The sequence below is a fragment of the Lipotes vexillifer genome, unplaced genomic scaffold, assembly GCF_000442215.2.
Source record: "Lipotes vexillifer unplaced genomic scaffold, Lipotes_vexillifer_v1.1 scaffold1577, whole genome shotgun sequence".
NCBI lineage: Eukaryota > Metazoa > Chordata > Mammalia > Artiodactyla > Lipotidae > Lipotes > Lipotes vexillifer.
The window spans coordinates 156,294-180,994 of NW_006771701.1; the positions used below are offsets into that span (position 1 = coordinate 156,294).

Sequence of the window (24,701 nt, forward strand, 5' to 3'; positions counted from 1 at the left end):
TGAAAAGGCAGAGGACTATGTACATGATGAAGGAACAAGATACAACCCCAGAAAAACAACTAAACAAAGTGGAGATAGGCAACCTTCCAGAAAAAGAATTCAGAATAATGATAGTGAAGATGACCCAGGACCTCAGAAAAAGAATGCAGTCAAAGATCAAGAAGATGCAAGAAATGTTTAACAAAGACCTAGAAGAATTAAAGAACATTTAGAAGAATTAAAGAACAAACAAACAGAGATGAACAATACAATAACTGAAATGAAAAATACACTAGAAGGAATCAATAGCAGAATAACTGAGGCAGAAGAACAGATAAGTGACCTGGAAGACAGAATGGTGGAATTCACTGCCACAGAACAGAATAAAAAAAAAAGAATGAAAACAAATGAAGACAGCCTAAGAGACCTCTGGGACAACATTAAACATAATACAAATGCACAAACATTCACATTATAGAGGTCCCAGAAGTAGAAGAGAGAGAAAGGACCCCAGAAAATATTTGAAGAGATTATAGTTGAAAACTTCCCTAACATGGGAAAGGAAATAGCCACCCAAGTCCAGGAAGTGCAGAGAGTCCCAAGCAGGATAAACCCAAGGAGAAACATGCCAAGACACATAGTAATCAAACTGGCAAAAATTAAAGACAAAGAAAAATTATTAAAAGCAAAAAGGGAAAAATGACAAATAACATACAAGGGCATCCCCATGAGGTTAACAGCTGCTTTCTCAGCAGAAACTCTACAAGCCAGGAGGCAGTGGCAGAATATATTTAAAGTGATGAAAGGGAAGAAGCTACAACCAAGATTACTCTACCCGGCAAGGATCTCATTCAGATTCGATGGAGAAATCAAAAGCCTTACAGACAAGCAAAAGTTAAGAGAATTCAGCACCACCAAACCAGCTTTACAACAAATGCCAAAGGAACTTCTTTAGGAGGGAAACACAAGAGAAGAAAAAGACGACAAAAACAATCCCAAAACAATTAAGAAAATGGTAATAGGAACATACATATCGATAATTACCTTAAATGTGAATGGATTAAATGCTCCAACCAAAAGACACAGGCTCGCTGAATGGACACAAAAACAAGACTCATATATATGCTGCCTACAAGCAGCCCACTTCAGACCTAGGCATACATACAGACTGAAAGTGAGGGGATGGAAAAAGATATTCCATGCAAATGGAAATCAAAAGAAAGCTGGAGTAGCTATACTCATATCAGATAAAATAGACTTTAAAATAAAGAATGTTACAAGAGACAAGGAAGGACACTAAATAATGATCAAGGAATCAATCCAAGAAGAACATATAACAATTATAAATATATATGCACCCAACATAGGAGCTCCTCCATACAAAAGGCAAATGCTAACAGCTATAAAAGAGGAAATCAACAGTAATGCAATAATAATGGGGGACTTTACCACCTCACTTACACCAATGGACAGATCATCCAGACAGAAAAGTAATAAGGAAACACAAGCCTTAAGTGACACAATAGACCAGAGAGATTTAATTGATATTTAGAGGACCTTCTGTCTGAAAACAGCAGATTACACTTTCTTCTCACGTGCACATGGAACATTCTCTGGGACAGGTCACATCTTGGGTCACGATAGATCACATCTTGGGTCACAAATCAAGCCTCAGTAAATTTAAGAAAACTGAAATCATATCAAGCATCTTTTCTGATCACAACCCTATGAGATTAGAAATAAATTACAGGGAAAAAACGTAAAAAACACAAACACATGGAGGCTAAACCATACGTTACTAAATAACCAAGAGATCACTGAAGAAATCCAAGATGAAATCAAAAATATACCTGGAGACAAATGACAATGAAAACACCACAATCCAAAACCTATGGGATGCAGCAAAAGCAGTTCTAAGAGGGAAGTTTATAGCGATACAATCCTACCTCAGAAACAAGAAAAATCTCAAATAAACAATCTAACCGTACACCTCAAGGAACTAGAGAAAGAAGAACAAACAACCCAAAGTTAGTAGAAGGAAAGAAATCATAAAGATCAGAACAGAAATAAATGAAATAGAAACAAAGAAAACAGTAGCAAAGATCAATAAAACTAAAAGCTGTTTTTTGAGAAGATAAACAAAATTGATAAACCTTTAGCCAGACTCATCAAGAAAAAGAGGGAGAGGACTCAAATGAATAAAATTAGAAATTAAAAGGAAGTTACAATGGACACTGCAAAGAGTAGCCCCTGCTCGCCACAACTAGAGAAAGCTCGTGCAGAGCAACGAAGACCCAACACAGCCAAAAAATTAAAAAAAAAAAAAAAAAATTTAACAAAAAGAAATGAAAAAGAAGTTAAAACGGACACTGAAGAAATACAAAGCATCATAAGAGGCTACTACAAGCAACTCTATGCCAATAAAATGGACAACCTGGAAGAAATGGACAAATTTTTAGAAAGGTATAACCTCCCAAGACTGAACCAGGAAGAAATAGAAAATATGAACAGACCAATCACAAGTAATGAAATTGAAACTGATTAAAAGTCTCCCAACAAAAGTCCAGGACCAGATGGAAAGCTATACGATGTTCCTGGACTGGAAGAATCAATATTGTGAAAATGACTATACTATCCAAAGCAATCTACAGATTCAGTGCAATCCCTATCAAATTACCATGACATTTTTTTTTTACAGAACTAAAACAAAAAATCTTAAAATTTGTATGGAGACACAAAAGACCCCGAATAGCCAAAGCAATCTTGAGGGAAAAAAAACGGAGCTGGAGGAATCAGACTCCCTGACTTCAGACTACAGTACAAAGCTGCAGTAATCAAGGCAATATGGTACTGGCACAAAAACAGAAGTACAGATCAATGGAACAGGATAGAAATCCCAGAGATAAACCCACACCCCTATGGTCAACTAATCTATGACAAAAGAGGCAAGGATATACAATGGAGAAAAGACAGTCTCTTCAATAAGTGGTGCTGGGAAAACTGGACAGCTACATGTAAAAGAATGAAATTAGAACACTCCCTAACACCATACACAAGAATAAACTCAAAATGGATTAAAGACCTAAATGTAAGACCAGACACTCTAAAACTCTTAGAGGAAAACATAGGAAGAACATTCTTTGACATAAATCACAGCAAGATCTTTTTTGAATCACCTCCTAGAGTAATGGAAATAAAAAACAAAATAAACAAATGGGAGCTAATGAAACTTAAAAGTTTTTGCACAGCAAAGGAAACTATAAACAAGACGAAAAGACAACCCTCAGAACGGGAGAAAATATTTGCTAACGAATCAATGGACAAAGGATTAACCTCCAAAATATATAAACAGCTCATGCAGCTCATTATTAAAAAAACAAACAACCTAATCAAAAAACAGGCAGAAGACCTAAATAGACATTTCTCCAAAGAAGACATACGGATGGCCAAGTAGCACATGAAAAGCTGCTCAACATCACTAACTATTAGAGAAATGCAAATCGAAACTACAATGAGGTATCACCTCACATGGGTTAGAATGGGCATCATCAGAAAATCTACAAACAATAAATGCTGGAGAGGGTGTGGAGAAAAGGGAACCCTCTTGCACTGTTGGTGGGAATGTAAATTGATACAGCCACTATGGAGAACAGTATGGAGGTTCCTTAAAAAACTAAAAATAGAGTTACTCTATGATGCAGCAATCCCACTACTGGGGATATACTCAGAGAAAACCATAATTCAAAAAGACACATGCACCCCCATGTTCACTGCAGCACTATTTACAACAGTTAGGTCATGGAAGCGACCTAAATGCCCGTCGACAGACAAATGGATAAAGAAGATGTGGTACATATATACATGAAATATTACTCAGTCATAAAAAGAAACAAAACTGGGTCATTTGTAGAGATGTGGATGGACCTAGAGACTGTCATACGGAGTGAAGTAAGTCAGAAAGAGAAAAACAAATATCGTATATTAACGCATATATTTGGAATCTAGAAAAATAGTACAGATGAACCGGTTTGCAAGGCAGAAATAGAGACATATATGTAGAGAACAAACATATGGACACCAGCGGGGGAAAGTGGGGGGAGGGGTGATGGTGGTGTGATGAATTCGGAGACTGGGATTGACAAATATACACTAATATAAATAAAATAGATAACTAATAAAAACCTGTTATATAAAAAAAATAAAATTAAAAAAATTGTTCTCTGAAGTGTCAGTTAAATTATGACATATTCAAACAGTATATTCATAGTGTGTATAGGACAGGTCCATTATTTTACACTTAAATTTTATAAGTTAGAATGGTTTAACATTTACAGAGAAGTTGTGAGAATAGTAAAGAGTTCCCATATACCTTACATCCAGTTTCCTCTACTGGTAAAATCTTAGATTAGGATGGTTCATTTGTCACAATTAATGAACCAAACATTGAAACGATATTCAGATTTCCATAGCTTTTACTTAGTTTCCTTTTCCTGTTGCAGGAGCACATCCAGGACACTACATTACATTTAGTTGTCATGTCTCCTTAGGCTCCTCTTGACTGTGACAGTTTCTCAGATTATTTTTTGGTTTTGATGACCCTGAAAGTTTTGAGGAGTACTGGCCAGGTATTTTGTAGACTGTCCCTCAATTGGGATTTGTCTAATTTTTTTCTCATGATTATACTGAGGTCATGGGTTTTCGGGAGGAAGACCACAGAGGTCATTCTCATCACATCATAACAAGGGTATGTGCTATCAACATAAACAACACTGTCACTGTTAATTTTGATCACCTGGCTGGGGTAGTGTTTGTCAGTTTTCTCCACTCTAACGTTACCTTTCTTGCCCCATATTCACAATGTACTCTCTCTAAGGAAGTCACTGCGCACCACCCATACTTAAGAAGTGGGAAGTTATGCTCCGCCTCCTTGTGGGTAGAGTAATACATAAATGATTTGGAATTATTCTGCATAGGAGATTTATCAATTCTTCTCTTTTTATTCAATCATTTATGTGTATCAGTATGGACCCATGGGTATTTATTTTTATAATTTGTATAAAGTAAATGCATTGTGCGCTATTCCATACTTAATAGCACAATCTAATACTGTATGATTAATTTTGTTGCTCCAATTCTTTCAGCTTTGACTGCTTGGAGTTCTTTCAGTTGGTCCCTGTGCCCCTGTGACATACCCCATCATTGTGTGTATATATTGTTAGCACTTCCTAATTTGGGCACTACAAAATACTCTAGGATCATCTTACATATTCCCCAGCCCTATAATCAGCCATTTGTCCAAAAAGTCTTGGTTCCTTTTTTTGGAGAATGGTACTAGAAACAAGATCCGGGTGCTGGGTATGTTTGTTGCTATTGGAGTGTCATTGACTCTAGGTCCTCTCAGCTGAGAGAGCAAGAAAGCGGTGTGTGTGTACATGCATACCCACACCTGTGCATACATATACTACAAATACAGGTACCAACACATGTACGTACATACATGTATATAAATATATGCATGCCCATACATGTGACTGTATGTTTACACGTGTTTATACATATCGATCAATATTTATACATGTACCCATCTATATCTATATTTGGCTAAACATTAATTCACACTGATATCACCAACTCTAAACCACTGCCACCGGATGCTTCTAGCCACCTCTCATGTGTGTCTAACCTCTCACTCCAACAGTGAGAAACCTGCCTCCACCATCCAGCATCCACAAATTCATTAATTACAGTGTTTTCAGAATTGTTAACTCTTAGCACCACTGCAAAAAAGAGTACTGTGCTTACATAAAGTTTCTTTTACTTTTACAGTCTCCATCCATCATTTACGGAGTTACTTACGTCACCCTCTTCAGTGAGATTATTTCATATACTTGTAATACTGTTAGATTCTTTTGTCAGTCTACATTCCATCTTGGGATCCCCTGACCTCTTAAGTTTCTTTTTTAATTTACAAACATTAAAATTTACTCTCTTTGTTGTAAAGTTCTATGCATTTTAACAAATGCATTTTTTTTTTCTTTTGCAGTACGCAGGCCTCTCACTGTTGTGGCCTCTCCCGTTGTGGAGTACAGGCTCCGGACGTGCAGGCCCAGCAGCCATGGCTCAAGGGCCCAGGCGCTCCGCAGCATGTGGGATCTTCCCAGACCGGGGTACGAACCCGTGGCACGAACCCGTGGCCCCTGCATCGGCAGGCTGACTCTCAACCACTGCACCAGCAGGGAAGCCCAAGTGCATTTTAACAAATGCATAGTGTCATGTATCTACCATTACAGTCTCATACAGAATAGTTTCACTCCCCTAAAAATTCCCTGTGTTTCTCCTATTCAGCCCTCCTTTTCCCACAAACCTTTGGAAACCACTTATCTTTTTACCATCTGGATGGTTTTGCCTTTTTCAGATGTCATATAAATAGAATCATATCGTATGTATTGTACCTTTTTGACTATATTCTTTCACTGAGCAATGTACACTTTAGACTCATCTATGTTTTTTCATGGCTTAGTAGCTCATTTCTTTTTATCACTAAATAATACTCCATTGTATATAGTTTGTTCATTCACCAGTGAAGGATATCTTACATGCTTCCAGTTTTTTGGTGATTGTGAATAAAGATACTATCAACACTCACATGAAGATGTTTGTGGGATCACAGTTTTTCAATATCCTACAAGTATGGCTGTTGGACCTATGGTAAGAAATACCATACATAGCTCTGTAAAAAATTCAGGTCCACTTCTGTCCAGAGAAAGATTATATTTCTACGTATTTAAGCATAAAACATAAACAGCTGTGAAGGGATTTATGACCAATTTTATTTATTTTTTACTCACTTTTCTATTTTCCCAGGATGTTTTGAAGTAATTCAAGCAAGCAGTACATTTATAATCAGGGAAAAATTAATTTTAAAAGTACAATTAAGTAAGAGAGTAACAGGAGTAAACCAAACCCAATGGTTCCGTGTTGTTTATCTTGTTTCACTAGACCGCCAGCTCCTGGCCAGCAGGGATTCTCTGATATGAGCTTATAAGGCATCACACGGACTGTGAAGCAATTTCACTGTAAAGAGAGTCTCTGTTCTTTGCCTACAGCTGGTGTTCCCTGACATTTGTTTCAGGCTCTGTGTTATCTCAGACTCAGGAGAGGTAATGGAACCCTGGTCAGCATTTGGGAGACCCAGATTCCTGTCAGTGTGCCTGGACTCCACTTCTAATAAGGAACATTCTGTTCTGTTTCTATATTTATTTATTTTTAAATTTATAAAACCTCTTAGTTTCAGGTATACAGCTAAGTGATTCAGTGATTTTGTGTGTGTGTGTGTGTGTGTGTGTGTGTGTGTGTGTATACACACACATTCTTTTTTAGATTCTTTTCTATTATAGGTTATTATAAGATATCGAATATATTAATAGTTCCCTGTGCTATACAGCAGGCCCTTGAATTGTTTATCTATTTTACATATAGTAGTGTGTATATTTATTTATTTATTTATTTATTTATTATTTATTTATTTATTTTTGCAGTACGCGGGCCTCTCACTGCTGTGGCCTCTCCCCGTTGCAGAGCACAGGCTCCGGATGCGCGGGCTCAGCGGCCATGACTCACGGGACCAGCCGCTCCGCGGCATGTGGGATCTTCCCGGACTGGGGCACGAACCTGTGTCCCCAGCATCAGCAGGCGGACTCTCAACCACTGCGCCACCAGGGAAGCCCAGTAGTGTGTATATTTTAATCCCAAATCCTAATTTAACCCTCCTCCCCTTGGTAACCATAAGTTTGTTTTCTATGTCTGTGAGTTTTTTCTGATTTCATTTGTATCATGTTTTTAGATTCCACATATAAGTGGTATCATGTGATACTTGTCTTTCTTCTGCCTTGTTTCTGAGACCAACCTTTAAACCTCATCTTCCAGTTCTAGTCACCAGATTACTGTCTTGTTTCTGGTCTAAGCGCCCTCAACTGTACAAATCCATAACATATTAAAAAAAAAAAAAAAAAAAAAGGTTTGCCTCCAATCAAGCAAGCCCTCAAATAATCTACTTATGAGCAGATGTTTTGTCAGTAAATGAAAATCTGCAGTATAACATCACACTCTGACATGAACAAAAAAATGAAACCAGCTCATTAAGTTTTAGACAATATATCTGTCATTACCAGTTGTTTTAATTTTCAAAGAAGGAGGAACTTTGGCACCTATTATCATACAGAGTAAATAAATTAGATCTATTGTGAACGTGAAGCAGGCAGTTACAATGGCATCTTCATGTTATCTATTATAATGTTGACAAGCTAAACAATACATCCCCCCCTTTCAAAGAAGATGTATGAATTTTTTATGCCTGGTTATTTATTTCTATCTTTTCTGAATGACAGGTATAGAATCCATTGTCAAAATTACCAAGAACCTTTTAGAAACAAATCAGGAGGCTGTTGAGTACTATACCTCTGTTAATACTAAGTATTAATTACTCACAAATAAAGTCTATAAGAAGAGACACTACTCAAAGCCCAGACTCTTGGAAACAGTACCACAGTTTTTGATATTCTCACCTCTAGGGCATAAATTATTAATTTTGGGTGAAGCTAACTTCACTGAGTTTGCCAATCGATGAGTGAAACTTATATGCTTTGGTTTTATATTTAGCATCACAGGGGAGATTAAGAGAGAAATACAAACAACCTGCAGAAAAGGCACATGACTGTGTTATTGTTCTAGATACTCTAATCGGTGGTGAGCCTTAGGTGGCCCTCTCACTTGTCACTCATTTCCCCCACTCCACTGTTGTATCTGGGCCACTTGGGTAAAAAAATACCCAGGCTAAAACAGCGAGACAAATAAATCCAATATCTAAAATGACCATGTGTATCAAACAGAATCAAGATTTGAAGAGGGCTTCTTTCCATTGTCTATTTAAATATCATAGTATGGCTCTTGGAGAAGAGGCCAAAATTTTAAATATAAGGTATACCTTATACCTTAATATTGAAATATAAGGTATAATTTTAAATATAAGGCTTGTGTTTGCTGTACTTCCCAAAGTTAAACAGGGAAGGTTCTGGAGGATAAATAAGAAGCTATGCTTTACAGGGCAGAGGAGATCAAGAGTAACTATGTTCAGCAACTTTTAGAAAACACTTTGCGTCCAAGGAAGGCATATTTAAAAGCAATCACATTTTGCAACAATGCTGGGAAAAGGGAAGTCATTATCAACACCCTCAATCTTTAAGTTAGATGAGCAGAGATCTGTTCTATTTATTCTGTAGCTGCAAACTGTCTAAAGAATGTGGCTATCTGTACACCAGAAATTAATGTGCTGGCTTGAAAAAAAACAGCTAAAACACACTAACTACCCAATGAACACTTACTTCACAATGTGCTCCATCAGCCTCCCCGTCCACTCACTATTCATGTCACGTCTCTGTGCTTGGCTCCCACTATTCCTTCTGCTTGAAATCCCTTTCCCCTCCTCATTTGCCAATGCAAACTGCTTTCATTCAAGGCCCTGCTGCAGTGCTAGCTCTCTGTGAATCTCCTCAGATCTCCCAATCAGGGTCCACCATTCCATTCCCATTCTCCCAAAAGACTGCATTAGGCCCTCTACTGAGACTTCCTGTGTACCAATCTGTCGCCCCTTGAGTTTCCTGAGTTACACTGGTGCCTCGTTAATCCTTTTTTTCCGTCAGCACTCAGACAATACCTAGCTGACAGTGAGAACTGAGTACATTGAAATAGGAATTTATTCAAGAGATATACTGTAAAAAAAAACTAAAAATAGAGTTATCACATGATCCTGCAATCCACTCCTGGGCATGCATCCAGAGAAAACTATAATTCAAAAAGATACATGTACCCCAATGTTCACAGCAGCACAGTTTACAACAGCCAAGACATGGAAGCAACCTAAATGTCCCTCAACAGATGAATGGATAAAAAGAAGATGTGGTGTGTATACCCCCCCACACACACACAGTGGAATACTACTCAGCCATAGAAAAGAATGAAACAATGCCATTTGCAGCAACATGGATGGACCTAGAGATGATCATACTAAGTGAAGTAAGTCAGAGAAAGACAAATATCATATGATATCACGTATATGTGGAATCTAAATTCCACACATGAACTTATTTTATAAAACAGAAATAGATTTACAGACATGGAAGACAAACTTATGGTTACCAAAGGGGAAAGGGGAGGAGAGAGACAAATCAGGAGTTTGGGACTAACATATACAAACTACTATTTATAAAATAAACAACAAAGACCTACTGTATAGCACAGGGAACTATATTCAACATCTTATAATAACTTATAATGGAAAAGAATCTGAAAAAATATATATACATGCATGTATAAATCAATCACTTTGCTATATACCTGAAACTAACACAACATTGCAAATTAACTATACGTCAGCTTAAAAAATAGTTATGAAAAAAAGAGAGATGCTGTACCAGGACCCTAACACCGTGCTCACCTGCATAAGGTCGTGTCAGTATATTAGTATGGAAAAGAGAAAAAGCTATTTGAAATAGGGTTTCAGTCATGTTCTGCTATGCCTAGCTTTGGGGATGATTATAGTAGTTGCTCCAAAAACCACCTTCGATTCATTGATTTCTGTATCTGTTGGGTACAGGTATCCCCTGCTTTTTCAAAGTTTGCTTTACACCACTTTGCTTTTACGAAAGAATTAGTACCTGTTTTTCGCTAACTGAAAGAAATGAAGAGGATTTTTGCTTTTAGGAAAAAAGGCAAAAAGCGAAAATAGCATTCAGCGTTTGTTTTGCAGGAGCCATTATAAAGGCAGTGCATTCCCCCAGCAGTGAGAGTGGCACTACCACGCTCCTTCCCCAGAAACTACACTCAGCATCTCAGCATGAAGCTGCTGTATCTGTGAACTGTGTCTGTGCTTTACCTCAATTTATTTTGTGCATCCGTTAGCAAGGCGTGTCCGAAGGTAATTGCTTCTTCACTTTGCACCATTCCAGGTTACAGGAAGTTTCCTAGTAACACTACTTTCAGATAGCGGGGGGAACCTGTGTACACTTTAATATTGCCCTTTCTCTGTGAGAGAATGAAGTGTGCTATGATGATATGGCTTTCTTCGAGGGGACTAGGTATTAACTCTTACTTAAAACCAGAAGAATGCTGTTCCTTAACTTTGTTTCCACCATGAAATAGCAACTAATCTCAGAAACGAATCTAAGTGTCCTTTTAACTAGTGACAACAATAACCACTATAATTTGTGTTGGACTTTATGTTTACAAAGCACTTTGTGGGTATTCTTCTATTCTCATAACATTCTGTTCCTGAATTAGGAACTCTGCTTCTGTTCAACACTTAAAATTTAGAGGGTTGATTCAACAAATCTCTCCTTCTTAGTGAATTAAACTCTACTCCTGTTCTACTCTAAAATAAACTACCACAGTGCCAGGAGAATCTGTAAGACCCTGAATGTGCCTGGCTCAAGTAACACAAAAATACTAGTTGGATAAAGAATGTTTTCCAAGATCACTGAAGAGACAGAATTCTTCCCTCCTGTTCCATCTGTGCTGCAACAAAAGAGAATGATGCTGCCAGAACTAAAGCTTACATGAGCTGTTTTTCTCCCCAGAAACTAAACGGTTCTGGTCAGGTAGATCGTGTCTGAGATCCTGATGCTGTTTCTCTAATTATCTGGAAGAACCCGAGGCTGGTGCCCATGTCCTATGCATGCGAGAACAGGAAATGAGAATGAGACCACTGGGTTAAAAGCAGGGAATCTTGGGGATGAGTCTTGGGCTAAAGTGATGTTTATGAAGCTGCTCTAGGAAGAGGTTTCTCTTGTCTAAAACAGATGCTCTCAGGAGCATCTTCACCCCCTATCTTCACCTTGGTTTGGGAACCCTCAACCCAAACCAAACCAGAATGTCTGCAAACCAGGAAGTAACTCCTTCAAGTCCAAATCCCACTTCTCTCCTCCACAATTCATTCCAGCCCCAGCCTGAGCTCAAATCCAACCTGTACCCTTGAAGGAGGGAGGGGAGGGGAAAGGAGGTTCTTTGTAGAGCTTGACCCTTTGTCTGTAATATCAGCTTTACCCATGTCAGTTTATTTTACCTTATTCTCAAGAGTGCTAGGAATGTATAAATGACTTGGGAAACTGAGATGATTCAAAGTCATGGTCTTTTGCATTATCTGGTTTCCAAAAATAACTACTTGACCTTCCATGTGAGACGAGCTCTCAAAGATAAACAGTCACTCCTAAGATCACCAAGAACAACCTTTAAACCAAAAAGTCAGTTGGCTATTATATTAGTTGCTCTGCAGAGTCATAGGATAAGTAAACATGGTCGTACCTGTTAAAAAGAAGAGTTTAAATTGACCCTTAAGAGGGTTCCTCATTAGAGAGGACAGGTTCCTCATTAGAGAGGACCTGGACGGGAATTATATATCTTAGCATAATAAACCTTATTGAGTCAAAGTTTACAATGTTCATTCACATGACTTGTTCTTCACCGGCATACTCTAGAAAGAGTGATATGGTGACTGCAGTCCTGAGCACTTAGCTTTCCTACTGACTTACAGGTAATGAGTGAAATTGCAGACTGTTCTCTGGTTTGTTTCAGGCTGTCAATCAATCCAATGCTTTGGAGAACATTAGCCCCCTCCAGGGGCCTGCTTCAACCAGAGCACATTCCGTGGGTCAGAGCCACTTCCCAGTTTTCACCAGCTGAATGCCACTGCTCCAAAGAGAGCTCTGGTAGCTTGCTGGAAATTTTCCTCTTATCAAAGATGTCTCCTAATCTCTAAGTCTTCATTTCTGCAACTGGATGTCCTGACATTTACTGGAAATGTAATGTACCGGAGATAGGTATAGGAGCTCTCACAAACTCAACAGGTGGGAAGAGGGCGTACCTAGAGCTTGATTCATTCTCCTTTTCCACTAAAGCCCATTAGAATGCTCTATTTCTTATCTTGTCACTTGATTGTACTCAGGAATTGGTGAGTTAGACAAGCATGTTTCAACTCAGTCTTCAACTCTCTGGATAATACTAAACTCAAAAGCTCACCCAACCATGATATGTCTCATGTGACAGAAAAGTGCCTTCTCATTTATACAAAGATATCTGGAAATAGTGAGTCAAAAACTATTACAATACGTGTAAATCTAGGAAATACATACAAAACCCCAACCTCAAACCCAAAAACTATTTCAATACGTGTAAATCTAGGAAATACATACAAAACCCCAAACTCAAACCCAAAAACTCCCCAAAACAAAAAACCACCATCAAATGATTCATTAACTCCTAAGGGAGGACAGCTTAAGAATGACAAATGTTAATCAAGGAAAAAATGACAATGTCTTAGCGTGTAGTGAGAGAAAGCACTTCAAAACTATGTCTTTTTTTGTCTTTGGAGAGGGAAGGGGACTGAATAGTGCCAAGACTGGAGTAATTTACCCTTAAATTATTTATATGCAGAACTATTAACCTACATAAAATGAAGCTGGATGATCCTTGAGCTTCTGTGAGCTCCTTCAGCTTGCCTGCTGTTAATCAGATATCAGAGAATGGTGAAAAACTGAGGGTATTTAAGATAATGAGAAAATGACAATCCTACTTACATTACAGATCCCCAGGTATGCAAGTAGTTACTGGAGTTTTGTTATTATTATCCCCTTTAAAAATAAATTTTAAATCACATAAATAATATAATCATATTTTCCTTAAAAATTAAAAATATTAAAATTTTAAAATACTTTTATAAGGATAAAAATCCCCTAACCACCACACCCAATATAACTCCACTGTTGACAATAGCCAACATCTGCATTTTCTATGCCAGAAACCGTGCTAAGAGTTTACAGGAATATCTTTTTAATTTTCATAAATTCCTGCTAAAGTGGGTTCAATTATTATCCCCATTTTGCAGAGGAGGAAACTGAGCCATGGCACACTTATGTCCCCCATTAACTCAGGTGCCCACTCTTTTTTTTTTAATTTTTTTGCGGTACGCGGGCCTCTCACTGCTGCGACCTCTCCCGCCGCGGAGCACAGGCCCCAGACGCGCAGGCCCAGCAGCCACGGCCCATGGGACCAGCCGCTCTGCGGCATGCCGGATCCTCCCGGACGGGGGCACAAACCCGCGTCCCCCACATCGGCAGGCGGACTCCCAACCACTGCGCCACCAGGGAAGCCCCAGGTGCCCACTCTTAGTAGTTAGGGACACATCCATCCAGGCTTTTCTATGGATCCCTGTACATTTATGAGTACTCATAGCACATGTAGGGGGTTGTTTTGTTTCATTAAAAAACCTTAAATGGTATCATACTATACACATCCAATCTATAATTTGCATTTCTCCCTGACAGTTCATAAATTCTAACTCATTCTTTTTAATTGCTGTCTAGTGTACTACGGCTGTAGCATTCTCCTAGTGACAAGCATGAAGGTTATTTTTGATTTTTCACTTATAGAAACGACGCTGTAGTGAAAGTCTTGTGCAAGCTTTCTCATCCACAAGGGCAGCTGCTTGGGTGGATATCAAGATATGGAAGTGCTGGGTGATACTGAGCGCATGTTTAAATTTTAATAGATACTGCTAAATTGTCCTCCAAGATATGTACCACTAGTATGTAAATACATATTTTCCTATTACCATGCCAAAATCTGATATTATCAATCTTCAAATTTTTGCCAAGCTAAGGAATCATGTTTTAATATGCATTTCCCTGATTACAATAAAGGTTGTGTTAGGCAACACCATCTGGACTGGTAATCAAATGATAAAGTGAGCTAAAGTAGGGCAACATAAAAAATGTATGTATACATTAAGCATATTATTTATTTAAAAATACAAAGATGTGCATTCCCCCTCCCATCTTTTGACACAGGAACAAGGCTTCTCAAGTAAGGGATCACTGACTGGGGCTGTACATATACTTTCTGCATTAACCACACCCTTATAATGTACATCTAAGATTCCCTGGTTTGGTTTCTTAAGTGAAGTGAGAACGTAAAAGCCTTGTGAAATAATCTGAGTACAGAATTTAATTTAATTTAATTTAACTGTAAGTTTTTAGTAATTGCCTTCATCAAGATTTTCCAAAGCATTTAATTTAATTTTCACAAAAACAGCTCTCTTTCTACACTTGTGTTTCATTGGTTTACATATTACCTAACTAAATTACATAATTACAATGACATTCATCCAGTATAAGCAGGTTTGGAAACCATCGCACTGGCGCTTGGAAAACACACATTTAACTCAGAGAGCAAAAGCACAGAGGTATTCTAGAGAGTAGCCCAGCAGCCATTCTGTGAGCCCACCCTGGACTGAAGTCAGCATCTTTCAGAGGGGTTTGTGAGAGTCTTCTAACACAGCAGGTTGGGTAAGAGAGTAGCCACTGTACTAGTGATGTGGAACATCTTTTCATATGCTTATTACCCAATATCCTCTACTGTGAACCATCTGTTCATTTCATTTACCTATTTTTCTAGTGGATTAGCCTTTTCTTAATTATTTACAAGTGTTCTTTAGAAATCCCAGTACTAATCTTTTGTCTTTTATGTCATAAATATTTTCTCCCAGGATGTTGCCTATCTATTAACTACTTTTCTGTAGTTTTTCAGTCTTGCAGAAATACTTAATTTTGATCTAATGAAATAAACTATTATTCTTTCTTTTTTAAAATATATTTATTTATTTATTTTTGGCTGCATTGGGTCTTCGTTGCTGAGTGCGGGCTTCCTCTAGTTGCGGTGAGTGGAGACTACTTTTTGTTGCGGTGCGCGGGCTTCTCATTGTGGTGGTTTCTCTTGTTGTGCCGTACGGACTCTAGGCACGTGGGCTCAGGAGTTCTGGCTTGTGGGCTCTAGAGCACAGGCTCAGAAGTTCTGGCGCATGGGCTTAGCTGCTCCATGGCCTGTGGGATCTTCCTGGACCAGGGCTCGAACCCGTGTCCCCTGCATTGGCAGGTGGATTCTTAACCACTGTGCCACCAGGGAAGTCCCACTATTTTTCTTTCTTCATAGCTTTTTGCTTTCTATGTCTTAAGAAAGCCTCCCCTGCTTTGCTAAGATTCTAAACATATTCTCCTATGTTTTCTTCTAATACTTCAATAATTTTATAATTCCCAGATTCCAGATGAGGAACTTGAAGTTCAGTAGTTTCAGATATTTGACCAAAATTATAAAGCTAGAAATAACCTGGGATCCATATTGATATATATTTATATATAATCTCCAAAGCCAATGCTACTACTTTATACTACCTTCCTGAAGAAGGAATTAAAGTCTGAGAGAAGTAAAGTGAAATACATGGATGTCCAACAGTGGTAAAAATTGGATGAATGCACATGTTTGTACTGGGTACATAAATGGTTGACACATAAATGACTCATCATCAGTCACAGAAAACCAGCACAATCTCTTCCACCCACAGAAACTGTGGTCAATAGAATTTAGCTGTCCCAAGTGACTGGACATCTAAATATGACTGAGCAACTACTAGGTACAAAGTAATAGTTGGACCTCGAGGTTCAGCTTCTCTTATTCATACATTCCTCCATCCACATTCAAGCAAACAAAAATATACCGAACACCTAGCATGTCCCAGGTAACAAGCGCCACACACTCACAGATGTGGACTTTGCTAGACTCCTTCGCATGGGTAGTCTGCAAGTTCCTAAAGCTTTGCTTGCTCAAAACCAACCTCTACATTCGCAATATACCTTGAGTTGTGGTCATTTAGGTCACATGCCTTCTATCTGCTACCAGAAAGCGAGCCCACTAGGGTGATGAGATTTACATTATGCTCCTCTGCATCCCCCAAAGCACAGAGCCTAAGGCCTTGACAGTACAGGTGTCTGTTACTGCAGTTACTACACTGTCATGTGATGGATGCTTCACTTCCTCTCTTGTGGACCACATTTGATCTTTTAAGGGTGGGCAAGAATGAGTAATGAATAATGAATGAATGAACACTTTGTATTTTCATCAAGCAAAGCCTTCTTAGTGATTTTATCTTTTCATTGAGGTCACTATTTATTCTCACCACTACCGGTCATCTTTCCAGGTGTCACAGTCTTGTTATTACCATTATTTCCTGAATCCTCTGTCTTCCTTTAATACCTATAATAAGATGTCAAATCTTGTTGCTTCTATTGCAACCTTGCCTAAACCTTTTCTATGCTCCCTGCCACTACCTTGGTTCAGGTTCACTACCTCTTGCAAAAACTATTATGAATGATCTCCCACCCAGGCTCCCCATACTACTCCATATTACACCAGGTGATTCCACATAAACTTTCCTGAATCATAATCTCATTCTGACAATCCCTAGCTTAAAAACTTCAAAGGCTCCCGTTAATCCACTGAATTGATTTTGGACCTCTCAGCTGGACATCAAAGCTCTGTGTATGACCCCATCTATGTTTTGCCTCTAATTTCCCGCCGCTCTCCTACTGATGCCTTCTCCTGACCCCTCCCACTCCCCAATCAAACAGGACCATGTGCTTTTTATTAAATACATTTTGGGTTTTCCATCTCTGTTACTTCGGCCTGGGGCACTCTCCCTCATTCTATCCTTTGAGGCCCATTGTAAACACCAGCTCTTTCATCCAGTAGGTCCTGATGCCACAACAGACAAGATATCTGCCTTCTTTGATATCGGCAGCTCTTTGTGTTGTCTTCTTGGAATCAATCTTGTTTTATTTATCTAACCCTGCTTTATTTATAGTCATTTGGTACTTACCTAGTTTACTGCAATACAAGCACCTTGTGGTAAGAGTCAGTGGTTTCCTTATTTTTGTGTTTATCTGCAGAGTTTGGGACAGAGCCTTGTACGCAGAGGCACCCAGTAAGCTACTGGTTGACCTAAACAGTTCCCTCAACTTTACTGTAAGCTCCTTAAGGACAGTGACTTTAAGTACATTGTTGTCTCTCAACCCAAGTAAGGGCCTTGTGCATAACAGGTACTCAAAACATACTTAAGTAATTTCATGGTTCCAGAGCAAGATTTTTCAAAACAGATGTAACACTGGCATTAACCTAAAACATTCACTTAAATCTCTCTCACCAGTTAACATAAAAGAAAAAGAAAAGGAACACTGACTCTAACATTCATTATTCTTTCCTTTCGTTTTATGTGATAATGCCTAACTCTTATTAGGTGCTTATCACGTACCAGGCACTGCACTCAAAGTTGTACAACAATCACCTCGTGTAATCCTCCCAAGAGCACCATGAAGCACTGTCTTTTTCCCCAATGGATGCACAGGAGGTTTAGAGAAGTGAAGTAACTTGACCCTGCAATGAGTAAGTGGCATAGCTGAGATCTGAATCCAAGCAGTTTCTGCCTCCAAAAACCCACGGTTGTCACCATAATGCCATATGCCTTGGTTACGTTTGCCAACCCTCTTAGTTTCAACAGTTTGGGTAAAAAAAAAAAAAATCTTTTAAAAAGTACTTCAAGCTACATCTTAAAATCATTCTTTGAAACATAAGAACACCTTGACTCTCAGATTATTTTAATGGACGTAAAAATAAAGAAATGTTAAGTCTATCTCATCCACCTTCCAATGCAAGCTTCAAATTTAGAAGGCTGTTTTCTCAAACGGTATGCATGGTCAGCACTTGATTATGCATCCCCCCAAAGGGAGGTGACAAAGGTAACATACTTCCAAATAACTGAAAATCATTTAATTTTGGAACGCAGTCTAGAAATCTCAGAACCAAAAATAACCATTTAGTCCCCATTCTCCTTGTAAGTCTTCATATACTTAAAAACTCCTCTTGGTGGCCTGAACTCTGATTCGCTGTTAGAGTAAAGGGGTGTGGGGTTGACATAGATAATCCATGAGTAAATAGGCCAGAATTTCTCTCTTTTTGAATCTCCATTCAGTCTGCATGGAAAAGCAGTAGCACCAATTCTGACCACAGTGCTGAAGAAGAATACACTAGCACCAAGGAGCTGATAGACTATGAAACTGAGAGAGAAGGAAAAAAGTTGTACTGGCCCTAAATACGATGAGAGCAACACTGAGGAAAAACTCACAAGCTGTAAGATAAAAGTCATTGCTTTCCTTAGGATTTCAGAGATACATGCATGTGAAGTAGAGATGGACGCTAGTAGTTACATCTAAGAAAGAGCCACCAGTGGACTGGTCACCAATGCCTCTTTAGCCTCCAATGGAAATACTATTACTAAAGATGAGATTCATAACTTAAGATGAAATTATATCAAGCAAGGACAAACTCTGTTCAATAAAATACAGTAGAAAACTGACTACTGATGTTTCAGCTACTCAGATCTATTTATCTATTCAAAGCAAAAAAAACAATTCATGTAAAAAGTCTGATAATATTAACTTCACTATTTAGTCATAGCTACCTTTTCTGGATTTAAGTATTGATGTTAAAATATACCACAGGTATGATGAACCTCTGTGACTTAAGGGATACCTTAAAATCCAAATCCCATTTATAAAGCAAAATTTTATCAGAGTACTTTTCACTCCTTTAAAATGATCTAAAATACTCAGTTGTTGATACTTGAGTTTTTCAAGTTGTAGATCATACATGCAGAAAAGAATAGAGGAAAAAGAGTGAGCCTGTTATGTTCATTAGTGTATCATGGAAAAATGACAGCCTTAAATACTCATGAGCACTGGTGAATATTCTGCCGACTCCCTCTGCTGTAGCAGAAATCAGAAAAACAAAAACAAAGCACATAACGGAAAAAGGAGTTTACGTCAAGTGAAAATATTTTATGACATTGCAAACTTCTTAAAAATACATTCACTCAAACATGAAAAAAATAGCAAGCAATTAATCCCAAAGTAAAAGAGAAAAACAATTCTGCTCCAACATAACTGAATAAATGCATATTCTTAACAATCTGTAATCTCTTAAGAAATCAGCTAATACGATAACTTACTGTTTGTTTAAGAGATGGAATATTAAGGTGGAACATGTATATTGATTTGTATTAGAGAAAGAGGTTCCTAACTATCTTTTTCAGATCATTAGAATTCTCACGTTAACTCAAAACCCACAATACCTTAACAGTGTGAATGTGAAGTACAAATTTGATAAAGACCCACCTTCAAAGTACCTTATTTTCCTTTGAAAGGCAACTTCCTTAACAACACTACATATCGAGAATAATGAACCGTAGCCATTCACTGTGATCTGGACACGAGTTAAAGGATGCAGAGAAAAAGAAAAAAGGTAATGCCCCCACCCCCATAAAACTCATTCCTACTTTATGCTTTTTCCTTTAAATTTAACCATTTTGAAATACTAATAATTTTCCTACATTTCCCCTGAAACATTCTCTATGAAGATTAAAGAAGGGCTTGTTCAAAAACAAACAGGATACAGGAGTACTGGTACAGCTTCCAGGCAAGCTATAAATAGCAACGGCATTTTCAAGAAATCTCATGCCAGTGTGTAAGCTGCAGTTTAAACATGCAGTGAAGATTTTATTATAATGCTGTCACCAAAATTCATTGTTATACGAGAAATTCAATGCTTACCAAGTTTTCTTGGTTCCTGGCTGCTATTTTTTGCTCCTCTTCTGCCCCATTTTTCATGTATTTGACCTCTTCCACCGGTTTGATCCTATACTCATCTGAGTGCCAAAAAAGAAAAGACATTTTATAACTTTTTTCACAATGGGAGAAAAGTGTAAGAAAAGCTCAACAGCATAATTTGTTAGAGCCCTTTCCCTGCGGCCTTTCTATGTGGTTCATTTGAAACAATCTGGAAGAAGCTTAACCAGCCTCTTTTTATGAGGCGCTCTCCTCTGTCTACTGGGCAAAGCTCAGCACCACGAAGGCAGCTAATGAAAGCGGCACTGCCTGGTCCTTTCACAGAGAGCAGATGGTGGCAGCAGAAATGGAGGTTATTCCATATCTAAAGCCTATTTGGAATTTATATGCATTAGGGCGTATCGCATAATGCTTTAAGGAGATTTTTCTCCTTGAGAATATTAGTTCAAAATGCCTGTGGCAGCAACGTTATGCAGTACGTTCACACCTGAATTTCTTTCTTTTGGAAAAACAAAATAAGACTAAAGAGCTTAACTGATCAACAAATAGACATAAACAACAGGAAATTGAAATTTTGTTGGTGATCCCCATATTAAATGTGGAACAGTCTGCAACGATTTCATATGATACATACAGACTTTAATCTCTCTGTAAAGTCACACACATGAAGAGCCATAATATCACACGGCTCTAAATGGTAGGTATATCTATCACTCAAGGCGGGAGAGTATAGTGGGCCATGGACGGGACCTGGACTTTGCAACAGCCAGAGAGAGAGTACAACAAACTCCAATATCAAAACACATCATAGAGCAAACTTGGGAAAACTTGCAATTAAAGTTCCTCTCCAGGGTAGAGGTTTGGTGATGCCAATGATGACATTTTCACCAGATTTCTGTCAACAGGAAACGACTTGGGCACACTAAGGTCAAAAACAGGTGTGACTTTGAGTCATCTTTAGTCCAGTGTGTAGGAAAAATCACAGACATTATGGAATTAGAAAATTTCATCAACCAACAAACTGATGATTGCCTAGCATATGGTGTGGAATAATGTCTATCAAAGGCTACCTAATAGACAGATGTCTATCACTAGGAAGTTGCAATATACTTTCTTATTGCCTGTGGTTAATTTGCTACAAGGACTATATGCTTATATAATTTCTTGCCTTACTATTTATAATACCATTTCCTATATAGTTTCAGGCTTTCTCATACTATCCCTTAACACGCTACCCCCAAAGATGTTTGTTACAGTAATATTTCTTCAAGTAATTATGCTGTTCCAATGTTTCTCAAAATTATCATCCTTATGAAAGTAATACATTTGCATATATCTGAATAAAGACTCCATGTTCACAGCTGAGCCACTTGTTTTTTCCATCTGACAATTCAAGGTAGTTATTGATTCTGCTTCTTTCTAAAGAAATTAGAAAGACTGGTATGAGGCTACAGTAATGAGTCCTTTAGGAATACCATGTCCTAAATGTATTAACAAGTTAATCAATGGGTTCTGATCCACAATTACAAAATACAGAATTTCACATTCCAATTTGGTATTCAGAAGAGAAAAAAATAAGAGTAAATTAATAAATTTGGCACATTTAATTAAGGATTATTTACTCAGAAGTTGGAAAAGCACTTGTTAATTGAAAAAGAAAAGACACTGTCTAATTATGCCTCCCATACAATTAAACAGAGACAAAAATAAAGGAAAAAACTAATAGCTAAAGATGGGTCTCCCTAACTTCAGTTTGGAACATTAATATTTATAAATGATGGTTCACTGGGATAATTACTAACATTTAACTGAACTAAATTGTGATCTTAATTACTTACGGTGAGTCTCTAATTATTTAAATACAAATTACACACATACATATATATTTGTTTTAAACACAATTCCAGTGGACTCTATCATTTTGTCTAGAGGACACAAAACCTCACATGATGAGATGGGGAAAGCAAAACATTTTAGGACCTAAGCAGAACCTTCTGAAAGAGCCTTCCAAAAGATGGCCCTTTGCCTGCGGCACAGCAAAAGGTTTCTTCTAGAGGGGACCCGCCCTTGCCTTGCCCGCTGTCCTCTCCCACCCCTAAGCCACAGCCCACAGTAGACACTCTCTAAACAGCTGAGTGATATTCAATCTTCATTCTCTTTTTATCCCTCCAGGAAACGCAGCTGAATTCAAAGTATCAATAGTAGACAAACTATTAATATTTTTCTAATATTTTTCTTCAATGAAGAATAGCTGCTGGCTACCTGTCTTTCAAAGCAGTGTTATCCCACATACAGACTTTTTATAATATCACCAATTTAGAAAGAGGATAGGTTTTAGCGTGTCATTAACAAACACGCCTGGCTAGCCAATGCTGTCTTTGTGGAACACTCTATAACTGGATAAAAAAGAAAAACAAACAGCCACGACTGCAAAGCCAGACCTATCATTATTACTTACATAACACACTGCACAGAATCCATCGTGGTATGAAACAAAAAAGCAAGCAAGACCCTTAGATAAACCACAATTTGTATAAAGCAAATACTTAAAAACGGTCTGCCAAGTCTCTCAAAGGCTGGTGCTGGGGATGAAGATGCCCATCTGGAAACAGACAACTCGCCAAACAACGTGTCACACATTTCCATGGAGATGCAGCCGTCAGAAACGGCACTCTGTGTGGACCAATGGAGCATTTCGGGTTATGGCAGTGACACAACCACTACGGAAATCCATTTTTCCTTTTGGTGAGGGCACAGGGGAATCCGTGTGGGACTTTAGCCCCTTCATCAGATCACACACTGGAGACAACTGCAAGTAGCAGAGCCACTGTTACAAGCCAGAGAGCCCCGCCCAGCAACAAAACAACCTGCCAACTTAATTAAGAGGAGCCACAAGCAGACTGTCTTCCTCTGGCTCCCTCACACCTGTTCACAATTTTTCTTTTCTTCCTGTTGATCTTGTCAGGTGGCTTCTTAAAATGCACGTCAGGAGCTGTAGGCTAACACCTGGTTTCAAACCTGCTCCCCTTTCTCTCTATGTAAACAGTTGCAGGCTGTGCCAGTCAAAATAGATCTGGGGTAAAAGCACTGCTGTGGTGATATTTTTAGCATTTTATTCCTCAGATTCCATCAGAGAGGGCTACACTGTTTCTGTGGCAGCTCTATTAGGCTAAAGACACACTGTTTCCCACCAAATCTCTGCGCCTCACGTTTGACGTAAAGTGCCTCATATATACGTATATAAAATTAGGTTTTTAGAACTAGAAGGTGATCAGTTGGTTGGACTTGCTTCAGACGTTATGGAATCATCCCCATTTTCAGGATCCTGTCAATTCTTCCATTGTCAACAACTCACTGGCCCCTATCCTGTCGTCCCAAGCTTTGCAGATGGAAGATCTGCTACAAGGTTACATTTATAATCAACGAAACTGACTTCAAAATGAGTGAATTAGAAGGAGATGAGTCCTGGAGTGAGTTCATAATGCCATAACTATTAAAAAGTTAACAATTCTCATAGAAGTACATATTAGATGGGGAAGGAGGAAGACAGGCAAGAGTTCTAGAAATGCTACTCTTTGAGGTAGGAAGGGATCTTTTTTTTTTTTTTTTTTTTGCGGTAACATGGGATCCTCCCGGACCGGGCACGAACCCGCGTCCCCTGCATCAGCAGGCGGACTCCCAACCACTGCGCCACCAGGGAAGCCCGTCGGAAGCGATCTTACAGTTGTTTCCTAGAACGGTGAAATTCGTATCTACTGATACTTTCACACTCAAGTCTTCTTCTGATCAATGACATATGTACCAGAATGAATCTTTCCCAGGACTGTTCCAATTTCAAAAACTCTGCGCTAATGTCCTCATATCAAAATAATCCAACATTTGGGCATCTTCACCAGATTGCTTCATCATCAAAATTTTGCATGAAGATTCTCTGGTAGACTAATTATTATTATATGCTCAGGAAAATATGAGGGCTTGGAACAAGAGGTAAAAGAAGTATTTATAAAAATAAACAAACCAGGGCTTCCCTGGTGGCGCAGTGGTTGAGAGTCCACCTGCCGATGCAGGGGACACGGATTCGTGCCCCCGTCCGGGAAGATCCCACATTCCACGGAGTGGCTGGGGCTGTGAGGCATGGGCGGAGGGGCTGTGGGGACGGGGCGTGTG

General features: G+C 38.5%; 1 protein-coding gene across 2 annotated transcripts in view; it reads right to left on the bottom strand.

Moving 5' to 3' along the window:
- Window positions 1-24,701, bottom strand: part of CUNH1orf21 (chromosome unknown C1orf21 homolog) — a 229,262-nt gene that overhangs the window by 93,321 nt on the left and 111,240 nt on the right. For both annotated transcript variants that reach the window (XM_007447104.1, XM_007447103.1), the window contains exon 3: window positions 20,520-20,614. In XM_007447104.1, coding sequence (XP_007447166.1) covers window positions 20,520-20,614 — 95 coding nt within the window. The remainder of the gene's footprint in view (window positions 1-20,519; window positions 20,615-24,701) is intronic.